The 23,074-nt window shown below is 34.7% G+C and overlaps 1 protein-coding gene across 1 annotated transcript; it reads right to left on the bottom strand.

Annotated features, from left to right (window-relative positions):
- Positions 1-3,119: 3,119 nt before the first annotated feature.
- Positions 3,120-22,690, bottom strand: MED30 (mediator complex subunit 30). Its single transcript, XM_010386873.2, has 4 exons — positions 22,363-22,690; positions 14,598-14,756; positions 12,585-12,689; positions 3,120-3,514 (listed from the first exon to the last, which is right to left on the bottom strand). Exons 1-4 carry the CDS (start codon positions 22,537-22,539, stop codon positions 3,419-3,421), a joined length of 537 nt encoding a protein of 178 aa, XP_010385175.1. The 5' UTR covers positions 22,540-22,690; the 3' UTR covers positions 3,120-3,418.
- Positions 22,691-23,074: the final 384 nt, after the last annotated feature.

The raw sequence follows: 23,074 nt of genomic DNA, 5'->3' as shown, positions 1-23,074 counted from the left end.
GTTTACCCTTTCTTTGTAAATTTTCTAGCAGTTTTTGGAATGCCAATTACATACCAGCAACAGTAAGAATTTTTGAAAAAAATGTATTAATTCTTTGCATCAGTGCACAATTTCTATTTAATGTAAAAATATAGCTTAACAAATATTAAGTAAGTCTAATAACTTTAATTCTTTAGTTTAAAAAGGCATGAAGTAATTCAAGACGCTTTCGTGTTTAAACCCACCTAGAATATCTTTAAATTTAGAATTAAAATTAGTCTTTGATGAATGAGTGTTTCAAACCATTAGACAAAAATTTAAGGCATCCAGTTTTGTTGAACAAATTTAAGAACATTGAGGATAACAGACTCTTTGAGGTTTTAGGACAAGTACATATTTTAGTTTAAAGCTGAAAAACACTTCTATCTAGCTTAAGTTTCAGTGGGAATTTAGGGAAAGAAAATGAATTACTCAAGTTGAAACTACATCAAAATGTCAAGTTAACACATTTTGGCTTGTAACAGTGCCAAGGGATCTAATGCCTGAATAATCAGGGCTGTAGGTTTCTAAATCATTTTAAAGATAATGTCCTTACCAGGATGCTGGATCTTTTGTTTTATTTTTCCTTAGCTGTTTCCTCTCTATGCTTTTACCCAGGCTAACCAAGACCTGACAAGATCACATAGCAATTAACTGAAACAGCTGGCAAGAAACAGCTGCAAATAAAAATGTTAGTACAGAAGTTCACAAATTCAGAAAAAAATATTAAGACTAGTAATTTCCATGATAGTCAATGATGCATTTGATTTTCTGTAAACTTTTCTTGGGCTTCTGAAAGGTTGGATAACTAGTATTATGTCTGAGATAGTATTATAACCAAGAAAGAACAACAGTGGACTGTGGTTGCCCTTGTTTGTGGATTTTATTTTGCAAATTTTCCTGGTTGGCCCCCCTTTTTCTAATATTTGTTCCTTGCACAGTACACTCTTCCATAACTCCCATAGCCAATTCCTGGCCACAGGAATGCGCTTATAACCTGGATTAGTCTAATCATAGTACTTATTTATACTATCATTGGTCCATGGGTTGGTTATATTATGTAAACTTTTTAGAGTTCATTCTAGGATTTCTCAATTTAGAGTTGGAGAAGCCACCTAGCTCTGGGCTCAGGATACAGCAAGGTAAAAGGACAGTGGAAGGCCATTTTCCCCATCACTTGGAGAAAGCCGATCTACAATGAGAGAGAATGGATCAAACAGAGACAGACTAAAATTAGAGGTGGACACAGAATCCTGAGGGCACTGAAACTCGATTCCAATTCCTGAAGCCCTCTTTCCTGCCATTTTCTTTTATTCTGTGAGCTCTTCTCTAGCATCTTTTCTCACTGCAGGGACTGAGAAATCCCTTTTGGCTTAAGCCATTTAGAATTGGGTTCTAATATTTGCAACCAAAATTCTAACATAGAATATGAGATTATCTAGTCTCACCCATCATTTTACAGATGAGAAAACAGAGATTTACTTGCCCAAGGGAACATATTACAACTGAATTCACCTTTCTTTGCTCCTCAATATATTAGTATGCTCCCCCTCAAGAAAAAGTTAAAACTTTGAGAATTTGTAGGGTTCATGTATTTAATAACCCCTGCTGCATTCAAATTGGTCCCAAGTAGATTTGTGAATAACTGGGTAAACCCATGTCAGTTCTGACTTGCGAATATACCCTTTCAGAACTTGCTATAGCTTTGTAGCGGTGTGTAGTTGCATTGATTATTGTTCTACAGTAGAAATATTCCTTATAGAACCAAGGCAAAAGAACGCAATTTCCACATTCCCTCCAAGAGTTGTTTGTGGCACCTTGAATAATCGAAGTAGTTGAGAGTAATAGTTAAAACAAAATCATTAGGTTAGAACATTTTAGAACTGTCTTAGAAGTCATCAATACCAAAATACTAAATCGACAAGAGTAGCCAGCAATAGTGCACTAAATTCATAATAGTGCAAAGAATATACAGTGAAAACCTATAAAACCCTGCATGTGCAAATAAACTAGAATATACTTAGATATTAAGAAGTACTACAGTAGGTTAGACTATTAGTCCTTTTTCTTCTCCTTGTCACAGCTTCATACACTTTTTCCTTCTGCCCTTTGAAGAGCTTCCCACTGTAGGCAGAGTCAGCGCCCCATCTAACACTGGGCTTGCTCAGAACTGCTCTGACAAATGTAAAGTTGGAGGGTCTAAAGATGCTTGCATGGTTTGTCTTGTCTTCTTGCATTCTGTCTAGGTGGGAATCTGCATAACTTAAAATGAAAAATATTTTCCTATTTTCTGAATAGCCAATATTTGCACATGCTGTAAAATTCAAAAGGTACAAAATTATATACAACGAAAAGTCAGCGCCTTCTTAATTCTGATTGTCAACCACCCACTTCCCCTCCCCAGAGGATGCCTATTACAGTTTCCTGTGTTAGCTTCCAGAGAAACTTTTATAGGAAAGCCCAAACAATATTTTTCATAGAGTTAGAACTGAGGCCAGATAGGAAAAGCCTTCTGAATCAAGCTGGAAAAGTCCTTTCTGAGAAGACTTCAACTCTTTATTTGAGAATATATTATTTGTAATATGAGAGATCAGCTCCCACAGGGAGACCTAAACAGGATTGTCTACAGGCCAAAAAAAAAAAAAAAAAAAAAAAAAAAAAAAAAAAAAAAAATCACCTGTCATATAGAAGTATCTCATTTAAAATCCCTACACATGTACTGTTTCCAAAACACACTTATGATTACTTTAGGGTATACCTAAAAAATTAGGTGATTGCTTCTTAGCTTAGAGCAGATAAGCACACAGGTGTGATTTCAATTTGTGTTGTCCTTAGATCATTAGTTTCTCTCCTTTTAGAGACAGATCATTTAAGACCAAACACTTGAAGAATATGTTAAAGATAAATTTTCATCTATTCATAGAAATATACATTTTAATTGGCTTGGCAATAAAACCGAATTTAAAAACTTGAGCTGAAATGGTAACATATCTTTAATTTTAATTTGTATACAGACTGTATTTGATATTTTTATCTGCAGAAATATTTAAATATTTAATTTTCTTCTAAAAGGTTTATTGGAATGAGTAAATCCATTAATCAAATTTAAAAACTTATTTAAAAAGCTTTATTTTGCTTTAAAAAAACAATTATTCAATTCATGAAGATTAACCAAAATACAGACCCCATCAAAATTTATTACAATAATCTTTCATAAGATTAATAGCATTAAAAAAAGTTAATGAATATTTTAATGTAAAAATCACAATGTAAAAATACAAACTTTAGTTTTAGTGACTAAAATAAAAGCAGATAAATAACCTTCTTCACAGGGAAAAAAATACTTGAGGGAAAAAAACAACGGTATAACATGTGTAAAGCAGGAAATTTAAATATCAGCTTAGTTCCTCATTGCCAACATGGCATTTATATCCCAGATGAGATTTCGTAATTGATCCATAATTTGCTTCAGCTGTTGATTCTTCTGTTTGAGTTTCTGTAGAAACAAAAGAATTTATCAAAAGTGTTTCAGGAAATATAGACCATGAAGTTAGAAGATTAAAATGTCGTAAGTTAGGACTGTAATGATCCAGACAGAAACTGAGCTAAATAACCCTATAAGGCAGATGGTCTCAACCCTCTTCTGGCCTTCAATATTCGCTGACAGGGATCCTGAATTCTAAAAATTCAGCCTGCAGAGGTCTATGGCTCCAGGCCCGCCCCAGGCCCTGCTTACTCTTCCACCTCCACCATAAATAAATAAATAAATCAGCTAAACATTTATTTGTTTTAAAACATAAGCATACAGGTTTTCTAAGCGGCAGTATAACCGAATGGTCAAGAGCCCATACTCTAGAGCCAGATCTCTGGACGTCGTTCAGATCCTTCACTATGATTTTTTTTCCCCCAGGCTGCAGTGCAGTGGCACAATCTTGGCTCACTGCAACCTCAGCCTCATGGATTCCAGCGATTCTCCTGCCTCAGGCTCCCAAGTAGCTGGAATTACAGGCGTCCACCACCACGCCCAGCTAGTTTTTTTGTATTTTTAGTAGAGATGAAGTTTTGCCATGTTGGCCAGGCTGGTCTTCTGACTTCAAGTGATCTGCCCGTCTTGGCCTCCCAATGTGCTGGGATTACAGTCTTGAGCCACCACACCCAGCCAGATCCTTCACTATGAAACTTATAACACTGACCTACTTTTTAAACCTCCCTGTACTTTAGTTTCCACCTCAGAAAAATGGAAATAATAATTGAACCTACCTCATAAGAGTTGTTATGAAGATTAAATGATCTGATTCATGTCAAGTATTAGAATTGTGCCTGACACATAAGTAAACATTCAACAAATGTTACTGGTAGGCACAAAATGTAAACTGTTGACATAGAAAATAAAATATAATAAAAATACAATGCCTCATGCAATCAGTCTTTCAAAAGTGTGGCAGAAATCACTGTTTGCCTGTAGCATGAATTGCAATCTCCTTCTAATTCTAAAAACTGAAGACAAATGGCAGAGCACCCAATGCAATCTTTTCTACTAAGATTTGCTGAATGCCTGAAATGTGCACGGCATGTGTCTCTGTATCTCTATACTTGGATTCTACTTGACTAAGATTTGTAAACTTCTTTTTAAACATTCTTTCTTCAAATCCTATGTGGTAAATGTCTGCTTAGATAAAACAAGATAGAAATAGAGAACTTCTGGTCAGAGTGTTTACTGGTTATAATAATAATCACTATTATTCAATAACCCCTTGGAAACATTACATTTGGAGATAATACGTTTAATTTTAAGACACTATATTAAACAACCTCTAGATAAATTAGTGTATGCTTATTAAAAAGAGGCCTAAAAATCTTAATTTTGATTTCATTAAAATCAATGAAGTTGCTTGTATTGCTTCTATTCAGAGTTAGGGAAGTAACAAGAAATAGGTGGCTAAAAGGAAAGCCCAAGAAACTCTTATTGGAAAATAGAAAATCAATTTACAGAGACTTTAATAATCTTTCATAACTAAATTTAATTCACATTAGAAAAGAGAACTAGCACGATGCAGTCAGAGAAAAACATGACTATACAGTACACAGGGCTTGACTCTAAAGCTCACTCTAACAGTCTTCAGGAAACAGAAACTGCTGGTATTTTTAGTGAGTCTCCCTTGTACAAGTTTTCAGATGACCTATCTTCTATATTCTGTTATCATGAGTATGTGATAGTCTGTTATTTAAGTGGTTGTACATATCTAACAAAATTGATTCAAATTGCTGGGAAAGATGAAGAATAACCAAGCCTATAAAGTCTTTTTCATCACAGAGACCAAGAAACCAACACTTCTGCCAGCAATCAAGAGTAGCAGCAAAACAGAGGAATATAAAAGTGCTATATTGGGAGGCTGGCAATCTCAGTCCCAGTTCCAACTTTGCCTCTAACTTGGTATTTGATCTTTGACAAATTCCTTCTCCTTGGTTTTCTCGTTTATGTAACTGGATTATAAAATCTAAGGTCTCTGCCAGTTGTACTTTCTGCATACCCATACGTAAGATGACAATTGGTCATCTGGGTGGTTAAAAAGAGACTTTATAATCAATATCAACTCAGGGCTTGCAGCTGGCTATCACAATGGTTTCACCATTGAAATAAATGCATAACCTACCAATAAGACTACTTTCAAGAATCCTCATTTGGAAACATACATTCTGGTACTCTTTTTAATTTAAGCCTCATAATTGTTTTTTAAAAAAGTAAGAACTAGAATGTGTAGGGTATTTTCAAGATAATATTCAACACTAGGGAACAGAAAATTTTTAAATAATTAACATATAAGGCTCTTGGGATAGCATTTCTCAAAGATGTCACAATGTTTTAAATTTAAAAATTAGCATACAAATAAAATATCCAGAGTCAAAACATGTCATAAAAATGATCAACAACAAACCTGACATTATTAGCGGCTAAACTGTAAATAAATTTTCATGACACGATATAGGATTTAATATATATATCTTGCCACTGATTGATTTTAACAGAGGTTGACAGCTGCTATTCTCAAAATCCATCAGCTGTGCCCAATTTCGTACATTAACAGGTGAATGTGTAAGTAGACTAAATACTTAAAAAATGTTTATGCTAACTCATACCATGTAATTTAATAGTCACACAAAAGCTGTGACACTTGACAAAAAATGCTTTACTTTCTAAATGCATGGACTCAATAATGTCAATCTGGTAGTAAATACTACCTACTATCTTTTTCAATTTCATTTTCCCATCAAGAAAATAGCCTTAAGCAAAATAAAACTCATTCTGATGCCCCCAAAGCAAGCTTGTCCAACTGTGGCCCGCAGGCCGCATGTGGCCCCGATCGTCTGTGAGTGTAGCCCAATACAAATTCGTAAGCTTTCTTAAAACATTATGAGATTTTTTTGGGGGCTTATCAGCTATCATTAATGTTAGTATAGTTTATGTGTGGCCCAAAACAACTCTTCTTACAATGTGGCCCAGGGAAGTCAAAAGATTGGACACGCCTGCACCTAAAAAATGTGGTCTCAAACAAGTATCCATCCTTTATTTGGGTATTCAGCTTAAGGATTCCAGGATATATTAAGAGAAAATGAAAGTATTTAAATAAACCACGAATTTGACTATTAAAACCAGCCATATTGTCTTATGATGATTTACATCAAATACTGACTACAAATCGTGTGCCTCAAAGTTTCATGGCATCAGGATAGTTATTGGTGGTTTTTGCATTGTTAGAAACCAGACAGACCATAAGGACTAAATAGTAAACACACTATCAGTATGTTCTTCTGCACAATTTCAAGTACACAATGATATGATAATGTTTTGAAAATGACTAAGTGAGGGTCAACTGAGGGGTATATAAATCTACTTATTTTATGTAGCTTATATAGAACAAAAAGAAGATATGCATTGTAATAAAATTCTGAATATTTTTAATTGAATGCAAAGAATATAATTTTATTACAGATTACACAGCTCTATAAAGCAACTTAGTTATTTAATACGACCAAATGCCAATGTATTAAAAATATGGCACAATGCTTTTGTTTCTGTAAATATTCATTAAAACATGAAATGGGAACATGAAACAAGTGCTGCTTTGTTTCCACTGGAGTCTTATGTTCTCCAAGAAGAAACTTGTCCACTCATGTGAAATGAGTATATAGCAGATAACACATCCAGCTGGTTCATGGAAGAAATTCTGGTACTGAGGACAATGCCTGGCAGAGAGCAGGCACACAAGTATTTAAATATTTTCATGTTTGAAGAAAAAATAACAAACGCCAAATCAAAAAGCTTCTCCCCAAACCTACACGAATGGAAAAAAAATATGCAAGTAAACAAAAATTATTGGCAATCATTTCAAATTTTTTTTTGTTTAAATAACTCCTCTTCGTATAAAAAAAGATATTTAATAATGGCCATTATTAAAAACTATTCATTTTTATACTCCACACCATAATAGGTAAGAAGTATTTTCAGTGTTTTAGTGTTACTAGCTAAGATTCTGTGAACTTTAAAAATCTATCACCTACTAACTGCATGAACTAAAAAAAAGCAAACCTATATTTACATAAGAATATGGATTAACATAATTGACAAAAACTTAAGTTTATGAATGTAGTTATTTATAAATAGTTGTCAGATCAATCAATGAACTGTTTATTTTTAATAGCATCTATGTGATTAAATAATCAGATCAGGACATTATCATCTATAGCCAGTTTTCACTATGAGAAACACCCTCAGGTGTGTGTGCCATTAAGAAAAAAAAGATGTATCAGCCAGGTGCAGTGGCTCAGGCCTGTAATCCCAGCACTTTAGGAGGCTGAGGCGGGTGGATCATGATGTCAAGAGTTTGAGAGCAGCCTGACCTACATGGTGAAATCCCATTACTACTAAAAACACAAAAAAATTAGCTGGGCATGGTGATGCATGCCTGTAATCCCAGCTACTCAGGAGGCTGAGGCAGGAGAATCGCTTGAACCCAGGAGGCAGAGGTTGCAGTGAGCCAACTCCAGCCTGGGTGACAGAGTGAGATTTTGTCTCAAAAAAAAAAAAAAAAAAAAAAAAAAAATTATATACATATAAATGGATCATGAGCTCAATATTTTAAAAATTAAACATTTTAATCATATATTTTAATCTTATATTCTAGAATGGAGACACAGAGCTTAAATAAGTTGAAGGAAAAGAATGAAATACAATTGTTTGAGGGAAACAATTATATAGGTGGGTCCAGAAGAGACAGGCTGTAGAGAGCTAAATTCTCATGTGGAGAAAGTCCTTTTATACATCATATCCTTGTATCAATTATATCCTTTACTTAAAATTCACAAAACTCTATGTCAGTAGCTAGTGTTAACTGTACATAAGATTATTCTATTAACAGAATATGCTACATTTAATTCACATTTATAATTTTTTTAAAGGAATGAATTGAAAACCCCTTTTGGTAAAAAACAACCAAAAAAAAAAAAAAAAACTACTTGTTTGCTTTTTAGCAGTTAATTTTATTCTCTTCTTCCTTCTCTATTTGTGATTTAAATTTAAGTTAACCAAATGTTAGCCCTCTCCCATCTTTTCCCTCTGCCCACCACCTAATCCTTCAGTGCTTTCTCAAAATATAGATAGGAGAATTCATACAAAGAGAGTTATGAGGTCATCAAATGAGTTCTTCCCGATGATACTCAAGAAGGTACTTTCCCTCTAACTTGTCTTTTAAAAAGCAATTCCCACAGAAATAGAGTTTAGCTTTAAACCTGGTTTATTTAAAATACCTAAGCCGATTCTTTTCTCTTTGTAATAACCCATCAGTTTGATATCACGTTAACTAAAACACGTTTTATACTGAAGTTAAAAGCACTTAGAACAGATCCAAGTCATTTAATCAAAGGAAGAGATCTCAATGTCAGAAGTAAAAATGGGGAAAAAAATTTAAAATACTTTTATTCCATAAGCATACACAAACTTTCAGAAACATTGTGTATCTACTGAGTGTGTGGCAGGAGAGGAATAAAAAAAGTTATAAACTGATGCAGGGAAAAGTGATTAGAAAGGACACAACAGCAGATGCAAGGTAAATTTTAAGATGAAAAGTAAAGAGGGAGTGGTCAGTGACTCAGAGAAGGCCTGGGCATGCAAGAGGGATGCCACTGAGAATAGGCCTGATCCACCATGGAGAACCACAGACACAGACCATCTCAGAGGCACTAGCTGAGCCCTGGGGATGAAAACTAGAGGAATGGTTAAAAGATTGACTATCTAGTCATTTAAAGAAAAAGTCTGCCAAACCCTACACTAGATTATAGAATGCCTTCAAATTTCTGAGGAAACGTAATTTACAACATAGAATTTTATAGCCAGCCAAACTATGAACTGGACAAATATGTAAGGACTCAAAATTTAAGTGTCTGCATTCCTTCTAAAGAAGTCACTGATGTATGCACATTACCAACAAGGAAGAAAACCAAGAAAGAGGAAGACATGAGCTGAAGAAATAGTGAAACCAACAGAAGAGGTGAAGGAAAGTCCCAGAGCTAAAAAGCAGGCCTAGCCAGCATTCCATCCAGACCTATAAGACCAAAGAAAACTTGGGAGGGTGGGATAAGAACCACGAAACTGTCTAATGATTCTGTCTGTGGAAAATTAGAAAATCGTACTGAGATGCACAAAAAACTAACTAAAATTTTAGAAAATTAAAGAGGTAAGAATTAACTTCAGAAAAACAAAACATTATTCAACCAAGGAAATGTGACCCTAGTTTACTATGTGGTTTAGCAATAAACAATACTTATGAAGCCATAATTATATGACACAGATTATTTACTGAATCCCAAATATGATATAACTGCACTGAAAGGTTTGAGGGAAACAATTATGTAGGTCGGTCCAGGAGAGAGAGGCTGCAGAGAGCTAAATCCTCATGTGGAGAGAGAAGCCCTTGTATACATCACATCCTTGTTTCAATTATCTCCTTTACTTAACATCCACAAAACTCTATGTCAGTAGCTAGTAAGAATTTTTTTGGTTACATGCTGCCAAAGAATTACCATATTTTGATTATAAAAGAGAACTTTTAAAAGTCAAAGACACGTTATTTCTAAGTTATCATATTGGGAAAAAAGAGAAACTTCATGAAAATTGAAGAGACATGTAAATTTAGAAAAAGTATCTTTCTGAATTTGCACAACTTTATTTTTTACAAAATATTATAAAATCCTCTGTGGTACAGAACAAACTATATTTACATTAGTTACACATGTGGTACTCTGAAACCAAAGTTATTATTATAATGGTGTTTTATTTATATACATATTTAATTATATTTTATAAAAAAATCCATATTAGAGAAAAATAAGCAGAACACATTTATTGAGGTAATACATATTTTATCAACAGAAACATATAACACGTCTTAATAAATGAATGTCTCCTATATCTAGACTATCAAATACCAGTTATTTTTCAAGATCTAAACTAAAAGTCCCCAATCTCTTCCTCACCCTCTACCAATTTTTTACTGTGACTTTTTTATTATGATTGTCATTCATTACAATCAGATTTTTTGGAAATAGTTTCCTAAATATGTATTTCACCTTCTAAAAAAGTTGCAAAATTTTATTTTATAAAATCTATCCATCTTTTTCCTTTCTTCTGAGTTTTAAAATACTTAAAAAATTATCCAATATTTTGTTTTGCAGGTCTTATTTTCAACTCTGAAATTCATTTTGATATATGGTGTAATGTAAAAAGCTAGCTTAATTTCGCCCCCAAAGTTTCTATTTCTAAAGACTAATTTTTCACACAAGCCGTCTTCTGTCATATTAAATTCTCATGTATAATGAGAAGGCTGTTTTTCTGGCTAGATTATTTTACTAATCTGCCTATTCTTGTGCCAGTATTACACACCTAATTACTGTTTGTATAATATGCTTCATATTACAGTTTAATTTTTGAAGCTAAGAATTCTGCTTTGTTAGTCATACTTATCAACTTTTTTTTGATATTTTTGTATACTTTCAAGAAAAAAATCCCATTTGGGTTTTATCTGGATCTGTTTATTGATTTGTATTGCACTACAATCCTATTATTTTTGCATGCTTTCTTATTAGGATTTGGATTGTTACTGTATTAAAACTGTGAGGTAATCAAGACTGGTGTTTTTATAATATGTATTGCTCATCCAAGAACTTTATATGTTCTTTTAATCATTCAAAGCTTCCTTTATGTATCTTAATAAGTTTATTCACACACATGATTGACATAATTCCTATCTACTAAATATTAATTGTTATAAGAGTCAATAGAATCTTATAATCTAACAGGTTTACAGCATTATAAGAGCATGGTATCAGTCCTGTCTCAGACCCTTTTACGGAACTCTTATAGTCTAGTTGTTCATCAGTTGAGTTTCTTTGATCATTCTAACAAGCTCATACATAGTAACTCCTGTTTCCCAACTGTCATTTATCCAGTCTTTTTGTACTGGCTATAACTTCTAAAATAATATTAAACATAGTGGTATAAAGCATCTTATTTCATGCTTGTGAAATTACTAGGGAGTATTTAATCCTTTAAGAAGTATCCTTTAAGAAGGATACTTCTATATTTCACCTTATGAAAAATGTTGGCTATTTATCTAAAAGAAAAAGATAAGAAAAAAAAAAAAAAAGAAAAAACACTGTCTTGCTAATAGTTTTAAGTGTCCTTTGAATCAGCAACAGTATTGAATTTTATCTGATGTCTTTTTGACATGTGAGAAAATCTTTTTCCAAGGTAGTCTACTGACATCATGTATTATACATACAAATTGAACTACAAAATCTTCATATAACTCAGAAGACTCTTTGGCTTGTGGTGGATTATTAATACACTGGTGAGTTCTTTTAATTAGAATTAAGAATTTCAGGAAGGGGCAATCTATATTTGTCAGTGAAAGAGTGAAGCTGATAGTTTTATTCACTGTGCTATCTCCGGTATATTTTGCTAAGCTGGGGCCACATTTCCACCACAGAATGAACGGACACCTTTCCCTATTTCTCTCTGTTTCACAAGAACTATTTGAACATTATCTTCCGAACTTCTGAAAGTATTCAGTGATAAATACATTCCAGTTAGAAGCTTTTGGTGGGGATGGAGTAGAATAATGCTGGGATAGTTCTCTAAATTTTTTATTCGGGTGTTGAGACATTCACATTTCATATTTGTAAATTTTTATCATTTGCTGCTCCAAAAATGCTATAAGCTAGAAAGATAGAATTCTGCCTAGAAAAGAAAAAAGTAAATGGATTGTGACTAACTATCTAAGGAGCTCTTCTAAGAGCTTTATCAAATGAATTTTGCAATTTCTCTTCTGACTATTCAGACAGCATTTCTGCTTACCTTTCAGTTCTTCGCTGTATTCTAAATAGGTTAAGTTTGCCGCAGAAACGACTTCATGTAATTTGATAATTCAAATTATGTTTTGGAGTTACATCAGACTCCCTAGTAATTTTTATCAATAACTCTAAAACATAAAATGTAAAAACTAACAACTCACTTTATTTACTTCAGCAATTTCTCGCCTCTCTTCACTAGCAAAACGAGGTGGGCCAGCCCGATCATCATTCTTTGAGCCATCTTCTTCCACATATGGAATAAGTTGCTGGGAATGATTAACAAAAATTAAAAGTCAAAAATATAATTCAAGTTTTCTAATCACTGGTATAGAGAATATATCAGATTAAAGTCAATTTTTATAGTTTTATTTGTATAAAAATAAATTTCAATTCAGGTGATAGCCTGAAATAAGAGCTTTAATAGTTGACCATTTCAATGCATTCTACACAATACCCTTTCAGGTTTCTTTTGCAAAACAGCCTTTATAACATTGGTTGTCATGTATAACTAAACAATACTTCCAGCAGGAAGATGGGAGAAGTAACAAAAAATAAAATAAAGTAAAATAAAATGAAAATTTAAAAAAACCCTACTCATTCAATTAGCAAATATTTAATTATGAAACACTATAAAACTAATGCCAAACAAGATGTGATTCCTGCCCCTAAGAGATTTGTAGTCTATTGAGATAGATAAAACAGGCTTTCCTTCATCTGTAATAAAAAGAAAAGAACTTCGCAGATCTGTATTATAAAAATGTCATTAACTTGCAAACTAAAACTTCAGAGTCTATGCAAACTTCTAGATGTCTTAAGTTTTTTCAGTTGTGAGAACTTTTTCTTTGTAGGAGAAACAAATTTATATAGCAATGAAACTTCTAGCAGAATCATAATTAAGTATGCACGGTTAGTGATGGAATTTACCTCATAAGTGAGACAGACTTCAGGAATCACCTAGCCTCTACTATTGTGTATTACCAATGCAGGAATAGGCCAAAGGTAAATGACTGGTAAAACTAGGATTCACTTGATAAAACTTCTTAAAATTCCTGGGACATATATAAACTCACCCATGTCTACATTCTCCTTTTCTTTGTTTTCTCTCTCTCAATGCAGAGCTGTCCTTCCTCTTGAAGACGATTAGTCTCCATCCCTGTGGCCTGACTGCCCTCCTGTCTTCATTATACACCTTTCTCCCAACCTCTCCCTACAGCTTTCTTCCTTTATTATTCTAACATGTTCCTGTCTCTTCTATTTGGGGGGAAGCTCCTCTTCCCCTTGCAAACCTTTGATTTCATCTCTCCTTTCATCTACTGCTTTCCTCTCTTATTTTTTTCAAAGCTTCTTGAAAGACTGATATCCACTTGCCGGCTCCAGCTTCTTATTTCCTGCATAATCTTCACCCGACTGCGATCAGACTTCGTGCTGCTACCATTTCACTGAAGCTCTACTCAAATATACCAACAATTTTCGTCTAGCAAAATCTACTGGACAGTTTTCATTCCTGATTTTCCTCGACTTCTCTGCAGCATCTGACAATGCAGGCCACATTTCTGATCTTTCTCCCACATCTCTGACCCCTTCTTTTTAGGCATTTTTGCAGTTTAATTTTTCTCTGGTCATCTTTTACCAGCTTCCTTTGGTTGCAGAGAAATAATTTGTCAACAGGAAAGGGTTACTTATAGAAATGTATATCTAATTAACTAAATAGGTGGGACCCAAGATGAAATTTAGAGAGTACATTTTTTAAAATACAGTGATTCCACTGGGCCAAATATAAAATCTAAATTAATAATAATAAAAATAATATTTTATCTGTAAAGTACTTCATGAAAACCACCTTAAAAGTATATACTATTAAAATTCCTACTAAAAATATCACTGACTTAATTAAAAGGAGACACTGACAGTAATAAAAATTGCCACAGAAAACTATTTCTTCCTAACAACAAAAATTACTATAAGCCTGTCAAAGTCTACATGAAATTATTAATGTAAAAATATAGTAGTATTTTATGCATATATATCACATTTTCATCTTCTGTGGCCCAAGGAAAACCAATAAAATTCAAAACCTGGAAATATTGCTAAAACAAGAGAGAGAGAAAAAAGAGTAACTGTCTTGACACTAATTCACACCTTATATTCATCCTCCCTCTATCACAAAAAATTACCTCGACTGGAATGGGATCCATCCCACCACAGTTTTCATTGCATTTGTCATATACCAATCTCAGCTTCCTGAAGAGAACTGAAAGTTGGCGAAGATTATCCTGTAGCTTTGTTAACCGGTCTTGATATGTTCCAGTGTGGTAAGTGACACCATTTGGCAGCTTATCAGGAAAAACAAAGAATAAAAATATAAAGTAATGAAAAAAAAAATCAAGATTTTCTATAAGTAAAGCCAACAAACAGAAACAATTTTTAGGCAATGCCTAGATGTAAGCTGTCCCTCACAACCGATCAAGTTCAATTTTAAGAATGTAAGAGTAATGCATGCCCATTTATTAACAACTTGGCATACTCTTTCACTGCTATAAAACAGACCTAGAAAAACTTTGTGATAAACCCTGACTTGAAATACTTTTTCCCCTTTAATTTTTGAAGTGTAACTTTAAAAAGAATGTACAATTTTAATGTTACTATTATATAAATGCAGCATGCTGCTGACCTCAACCAAGAAGTTAAAAACAATGTACAGTTAAAAACACACACAAAAAAGTGAATCTTAAGATATTCTAGTGGAAGAAAATAAAGAACATATGGTAGGTGTTGCAAAAATATTCTCAAAATACCTTAACTCTGATAAGATAATTAAGATGCTTAAAAACACACATTAAAATATAAACCTGTCATTTAAAATTTTACTTTAAAAAATCAATAGCAGGAGCTATGGGTGCCACCTATACTTGAACACCATTAATAAATTATTACAAGTAACTGCTATGATCATAACTCTGGCTTAGATATTATTTTTAATTCAGGAATTTTATCAAGAGAAGAAAAGTATATATTGAAATAACAAAAAAAGACGTAAACAAAAATCGACTACTATTTATTTAGAATTTATAACTAAATATGTACTTGTGCATTGCTGAAACTCATGAACAAAATCTTTCTCTGTACAGCCATAGAATATTTCATTCCCACAATTTGATCTGTGGCATCACCCTAATACTTGAATCAATAATATTTATAGAGTACCACATTTTCTAGTATTCAGGCATTTTAATTGTAGGAATTCACATGTATACCTATTTGGGGATTTGAATCAGGTGATTTAAAAACAAAGGAACTACCCACTATCTAATAGCTAGGCAATCAGTCCAGTCTTTCTAAGTCTCAGTTTGCATTTTTTTTTTTCTTTTTTAAACACATGAGGTAGGAATGCAAAAAAAAAAAAAAAAAAAAAAAAAAAAGCATGATACAATGTTTGGAGTGAAAAGAAAACAGGACATATAATGATTAAAACCAGAAACATGAAAAAAGATTGGAAAGCCCTATATGTAGTTGATAAAAGATGTGTAAAATAAACAGGCTTCAATAATTTATTTTCTTCTTTTCTCATACTTCTAAATTTCCTGTAATGTTATGGTTTATGAGTTAAGGAGATGGATCTCCTCAAATTATTTGAGGTGTGATATTATTAGGATTTTCAGATATTCTCAAGCATTAAAACACTCCACAATGTCTCAAAGAAATGTGATAAAATATCAAAGGCTGAACTAGTCAAAACATTTTAAAGGAGAAAGGCATTAAGGGTTCATTTCTCAGTACAATGTAAGTTTTCTCCTCATGAACTCTCAGTTTATGAAATTCCACAGACACTAACTAGAAATTCAGAGAAAAGTTTAAGTGGATCCTTCCTTTCTTGTTTAGGTGACAAAAAGGAGCGTGATGATTATGTCTTGCCTAGAACAGCACTCTGTATCTTTATTATGGCATAATGAGGTTTAATACTTTGCCCATATTTTCTACTTAGTAAAGACTGGAACTTAAGTTTGTATTACCATATTTAGTATAGTACACACACACAGAAGGCTTTAAAGTACAGTGTGAATTATTTTACTTTACTGAGTTATTTTACCCATAAATCTACACTTAAAATTTATTAAGATGTATTATGTAAAAGAACTCTTAATAAATACTGTCACAAAGAAAACAAATATCCTTTTGAAATGCAAAGAATCACGCTTCCCAAATTTGCTGACTTAGATATTAGATGTTAAATCTAATATCCAAACTTACCAACTTAATTTACTCAATCATTAAAAAGAAATACCACACACCTTTCATGTGTCAGCAATGTTTTAGAAGCTGGGATACAGCAGTAAACATGAGAGAGACAAGGTTTCCATAGCACAGAGTATACGCGGTAAAAATGTCTAAGATCCCTTGGTATATACCGTGGTATAGCTGTTCAGCTGAAAAGCTCACCAATAACCACCTCACTCATAAGTGTGGATGAAAACCCATAAATACATGATCCATATCCAGAGACACTAAGAAGGCATTCAACTAAATTCAACATCCATTTTAAAAATCAATATAAAACTCAATAAAAAATCCTCAGTGTGTGATAACATACATTTATTTCAGTTAAAAAGTCAGCACCATGATTAACGTGGAATCATTAGAAGCATTCCAACTAAGGTCAGAAACAGAAAAGGATGTCTACTAAGACCCTAATTCTATAAGTGAACACTGTTCTGGAAGCACTAGCCGATGCAATTAGAGAAGAAAGAGAAAAAAAAATGTTGGAACATTAAAAAGAAAGCATCATAATCTATCTACAAATAATATGATAAAGTGCTACTAAAAATAAAAGAATTCCATAAGGAAGTAGGTCCAAAGAGAAAGCAATAGCTCTGCTTTCATCTCTAACACAAACAAAAACATGGGAAAAGAAGACCCCATTTACAATGGCAACAGAAAAGATAAAATATCTAGAAGAAAACTTTTAAAATCTCAAGATAAAAATGAAAACTTAAGATACCTTATAGGAAAACAGAAAAAGAATACTCCATGTTTTTGGTTAGTAAGAGTCAACATCATAGCGATGTCAAGTCTTTCTAGGCTGAATGATCCTAATAAAAATGCTAACAGGCTTTTTCTTAGAATAAGCTGATTCTAAAATACATGTGGAAAAATAAGCAAGAATAGCCAGGGAAATTCTGAAAAAATAAGTGTAAACACATTATACATCCTGACAAATTATAAGAATGTTTTGCACTAATACATAAAAGATAGGCAGCTATGTGGAATAGAATAGAACATCCAGAAACAAATTCACTTATATAAAAGCTACCTGAAATCACTGGAAGAAGCAAGTGAATTATTCAGTGAACACTTTGAAAAAGTTAGGGCTAGGCCCAGACCTCACATTTTGTAGAATAAATTCCAGAAGAATCACAGTTTTAAATGTAAAGACTGAAATTTAAAAAATTATAGAATTCTAATTTGAGTGGGGAAGACCTTTCTAACTAGGCATAAAGCCTAGAAGTCCTAAAAGACTAATACATGCAACTTCTTAAAAAAAAAAAAAATGCATGGCAAAACTACCATTAGCAGAGCCAAAAGGTAAAAGACTGGGAAAAAAAATAACTGCAAGTTGTATCACACAGAACAGGTTTCTCTAGTATGTAAATAGCTAAATCCTACAATTACGATAGGTAAAAAAGACAAACAAATGGGTAAACAATAAGTGAACAAGCATTTAACAGGAAAAAAATATAAATGATTCAAATATTTTAAGGGATATTCAAACTCAGTCAAATTAGGAGAAATGTAAAGTAGAATTTTCACCTATCAAGTGATCAAAGATCAAAAAAAGATATAACTCACTGTGCTGGTCTTAGGCCATAGCATAAATTAGTACAATCTCTGTGGAGGACAATTCATTGAAATGTATCTAATTACAAAAGCACATAGCTATTTCTAAAAACGTATCCTACAGGTATACGTGCAAATTTGTGTAGGAGGTTATTTGCTGCAGCCTAACAGGGAAAAATGAAAAACAGCCAAATTCCCTCACTAGAGAACTGGTTTAATAAATTACTGTATTTCCACACAGTGTGAACTATACACTATAAAAAGGAAAAGGGAGTATTTTCTATACAGATAGGAATAAATTCCAGAATATATCAACTGAAAAAAGCAAGGTACAAAATGATTATGTATAATATGCTATTATCTGTGCAAAAAAGGGGAAAATGAAACAATATACATAAACATTTGCTTAATATGCAGAGAATATCTGGAAAGATACACAAAAATTGGAAGAATCACTCACAGTCACTGCCTGTGGGGAGGAGTTAGGTACACAGTATAAGAGATAGGAATGGGAGGGAAAATGTTCACTGCACTGTCCTTTTCTATTCCTGAGTTCTGAATGTACTATGTATTTAAAAAATTAAAGATTCAAAGAATAATAAACAAAACAAAAGCAATGGTATCTTCCACAAGGACTCTTAATCTGAGATTTCAGGATACTTGGGGAGTATCCCTAAATCTTCCTTTAACCCCTGAAATTTTCAAAATGCATGTGTATGTGTATTTTTCTCTGAAGAGAGTTCACAGTTTTCATCAGACTCTCAAGTGGCTAACGGACATCTAGCGTATACCAGGAACCACTTCTTTAAAACAAACGCTTAGAAAAATTCTTAGCAGTCTGTATTCACAGCAGTTTACTCTCACAGATCAATAATACAGAGGATTATTTAAAAATGTGAATGCTAAAAATGTATTAACAAATCACTAGGTTATATGTAGTTAAGAATATCCTGTTTCTATCACCTCTTCTAGTTTTTGGAAATGAAGGAGCCCATTGTTATCTTTTCAGCCATAACTGATAGGCCCCAAAGGGTCTTAGATGAATGACCACAGATTTCATAAAATGAAAAACATACATATAATTATCATAGTCCCTCAAAAGCTGGCTTTGGGCCCCAGACCCTACAGCCGCCAAAATGTTGAAACTTAAGAAGAAACGATTGCTATTTATGAACTCCTTTTTTTGAGACAGAGTCTCGCTCTGCCGCCCAGGCCTCATTGCAACCTCCGCCTCCCGGGTTCAAGCGATTCTCCTGTCCCAGCCTCCTGAGCAGCTGGGATTACAGGCGCGTGCCTCCACGCCCAGCTAATTTTTGTATTTTTAGTAGAGATGGGGTTTCACCTTGTTGGCTAGGCTGGTCTCGAATTCCTGACCTCGTGATCCGCCCACTTTGGCCTCTCAAAGTGCTAGGCTTACATGCGTGAGCCACTGCGCCCAGCCTATGAACTCCTTTTTAAGGAGGGAGTCATGGTGGCCAAGAAGGATTCCACATGCCTAAGCACCAGGAGCTGGCAGACAAGAATGTGTCCAACCTTCATGTCATGAAGGCCCTGCAGTCTCTCAAGTCCTGAGGCTACGTGAAGGAACAGTTTGCCTGGAGACATTTCTACTGGTACCTTACCAATGAGGGAATCCGGTATCTCCGTGATTACCTTCATCTGCCCAGGGAGATTGCTCCTGCCACCCTGTGCCGCAGCCGTCCAGAGACTGGCAGGCCTCGGCCTAAAGGTCTGGAGGGTGAGCAACCTGCAAACTCACAAGAGGGGACGCCGACAGACATACCTACAGACGGAGTGCCCATGTCCCCTCGTGCCGGCAAGAAAGCCGAGGCTGGGGCTGGGTTAGTAACCGAATTCCAGTTTAGAGGCGGATTTGGTCGTGGACGTGGTCAGCCACCTCAGTAAAATTGGAGAGGATTATTTTGCATTGAATAAACTTACAGACAAAAAAACTGAAAAAAAAAAAAAAAAGGTTGGCTTTGAATGCAGGTCCACATGTAATCTAGTTATTGATAAAACACTTTTTTTTGAAAAAGCTTAGTTCTTTCTGTGTAAACATGAACCTGTATTATATCTTTTAATAATGCACGTTGACAGCAAGTTAGTATTAAAAAGAGGTTACTAGGAAGAGCTGTTACTCATGTGTGATGTTGGGTAATTTATTTTTTCCTCTCGTTAAGCCTCAGTTTCCTTCACTGTAAAATAGGGATAAAAATACTCCTTAAAACTGCTCCTGTAACAGTGTACCTGACCAAGGAAAGTACTTCATAAGTGTTAGGTATTATTCAGTGCTTTGCATATAACAGGACAAAAATTGTTTAAAATATGCTAAATTCTGAGACATTATTTAATCCGCACCGTATTCATTCTAGATATGAATCTATTCATTTTTTAATTATTGCCAAAGAATGTCATAATTTCTCCTGGATTTCCTTTGTACTATATTTCACATGGTCTTAAAATTTCCACAAAACTGAATTACTCTTATAATCAGGAGGAAAAAAAAAAAAAATCTTGACCAGTTAAAAGAAAAAAAAAAGCAATAAAACACTTTTTTGGACAACCACAGAAATAAGAGCTGTAAGATTTTGAAAACTTGGTTTCAAATTTACCCTACCACTGACTAGGTTTGGGCAAGTCACTTTATTTCTCTGAAGTACTGAATCTTCAACTTAAAACAAGAATAATATCTACTACATGTAGTGGGTAACATAAACAAGCATTAAAAATGGGTCAGCAAAATGCTGCTGGAACAATTGGATATCCAAATGCAAAACAATGAACTTGGATCCGTATCTGCCACTATGTATATATATTTAAAAACTCACAAAGCTAAATATAGGTTGTAGACCTAAAACCTGAAACTACAAAACTTCTCGAAGAAAACAGAAACCCTTTGTCACCTTGTTAGGCAAACATTTCTTAGGTATGACACCAAAAGCAAAATCTATAAAAGAATATATCAGTAAGCTGGATTCCATCAAAATTAAAAATGTCTGTTCTTCCAAAGATAATATTAAGAGAATAAAAAGGCAGGATAGACTGGGAGAAGTATTTGGAAAGCATCAAAACATAACAGGTGTGGATGAGGAGAAAGGAGAACCGTTAAACAGCAATGTTTACATTCCCACTAGCAATAATAGGGAGGTCAAATGACTCAGGCCACTTTGGAGAAGTTTCTTGAAGCATTAAACAGACATGTATTGCATGATCCAGCAATTTCACTCCTGAATCTGTCCAAGAGAAATGACATACATGTTCACACAAAAATTTGTCAGCAAAAGTTCATAGCATTATTTATAACAGCCAAAAAGTGGAAACAACCCAAATGTCCATCAACAGAAGAAAAGGTATGCAAATGGTGATATATTGATACAATGGAACATTACTCAGCAATAAAAAGGAAATTATTGATGCATGCTTAGTGAAGGATCTCAGACAAAAAAAGCCCACACACTGTAGACTCCATTTATACAAAACTCTAGCAAATGCAAAATAATTTATGATTACAGAAAGCAAATCAATGGTTGCTTAGCGATGGAAGGTAGGAAGCAAAGATGTCAGAGGGGTATGAAGAAACTTTCTGGGGTGATGTGTATGTTCACTATTTTGATTGTGGTGATAATTTCACAAGTATACACAGTACAGTACACATACATGTCAAAACTTTAGGTGAGCGTAGTTTACTGTATATTAACTATGCCAAAAAAAAGAGGACTGTTTTTTAAAAATATAATGTAAATTCTTCAACTCCTTGGACCTCCCTAGAAGAAATGCTGGAAAAAACATTTAAAGCAACCTAAAGAGGGAAGTGGAGTGCGACCCCATCTTTACCTTGAAAGGTGCAAGAGCTTACATGGTAACTAAAGAGCTCGATTGAATCTAAAAAAAAATTGGCTTCAATTATGCAGAAATCTGGTCTGGAAAAACATCACCTCTACAGCTCCGACTTTTGGGGACACTCTTGAGTGTGAATGGGGGTGACCCTACACCTAAGGTTTGCCCAGGGCAGCCCAGTTGACATCCACCGGCCCCAGGTAACGAGGAAACCAGCGCCCCTTTCCCTCCCAGCTGCATCTCGCTGGCCCTGCGCGCCCGCCTTCCTACCTGCATGTTCCTCAGGAGCTGGAAGATCTCCATGGTGCGGTACACGATGTCCTGCACGGTCTCCTGCCCGATGCGGCACAGCGACGCCGTGTTGACCTCCCGGGCAGCCTGCTGGGCCTGGGGCCCGGCGAAGGGCCCGGGCGCCATCCCCGACGCTGCCAACGGAGGGGTGGACATGGCGCGGCTGCAGCTTCAGGCCCGTCAGGGGTCCGCCCGGAATTGGGAGGCTGTGGGGCCTCAGTGTTGGAATCAGCAACCAGCCTGAGAGACCCCCCGCGGCCCGATTTCAAAACAGCGGCCGCGACTTCCGCCCACCGTGACGCAACACGTCATAAAACGTCATGGACACCGCCCACTCGGCGAACTGTCTCCGAGCGGAGCCAGGCGGGATTGGATTGGACGCTGGGCGGGAAAGGACGGAAGGGTTAAGTAGCCAATCACCAATTGCGATCCAGCCAGAGGGGAGATGCTCTTGGGCAGCAGAGGGTGAGTTTCCAGAGTTCGTTTCCCAGTCTTGGCCCAGCGTTAGAGCCTTCTGTGTTTAATTCCTTGCGGAGCATTTTCTCTTAACAAGCCTGAGGTTTGTAGTATTAGAGCTAAGAGACAGGTTAAAGTACTTGTTCAGTCGCATACAGGTGTAACTGGCAACCTGCGATTCGAATTTAGAAAGCAAGATTCCTAAGCTTGTGCGCTTCTCTGTGACGTGATACGG

Source organism: Rhinopithecus roxellana, chromosome 9, assembly GCF_007565055.1.
Source record: "Rhinopithecus roxellana isolate Shanxi Qingling chromosome 9, ASM756505v1, whole genome shotgun sequence".
In the NCBI taxonomy this organism is placed as follows: domain Eukaryota; kingdom Metazoa; phylum Chordata; class Mammalia; order Primates; family Cercopithecidae; genus Rhinopithecus; species Rhinopithecus roxellana.
The sequence above is the reverse complement of the archived record's forward strand: the minus strand, read 5'-3'. Positions and strand labels throughout refer to the sequence as shown.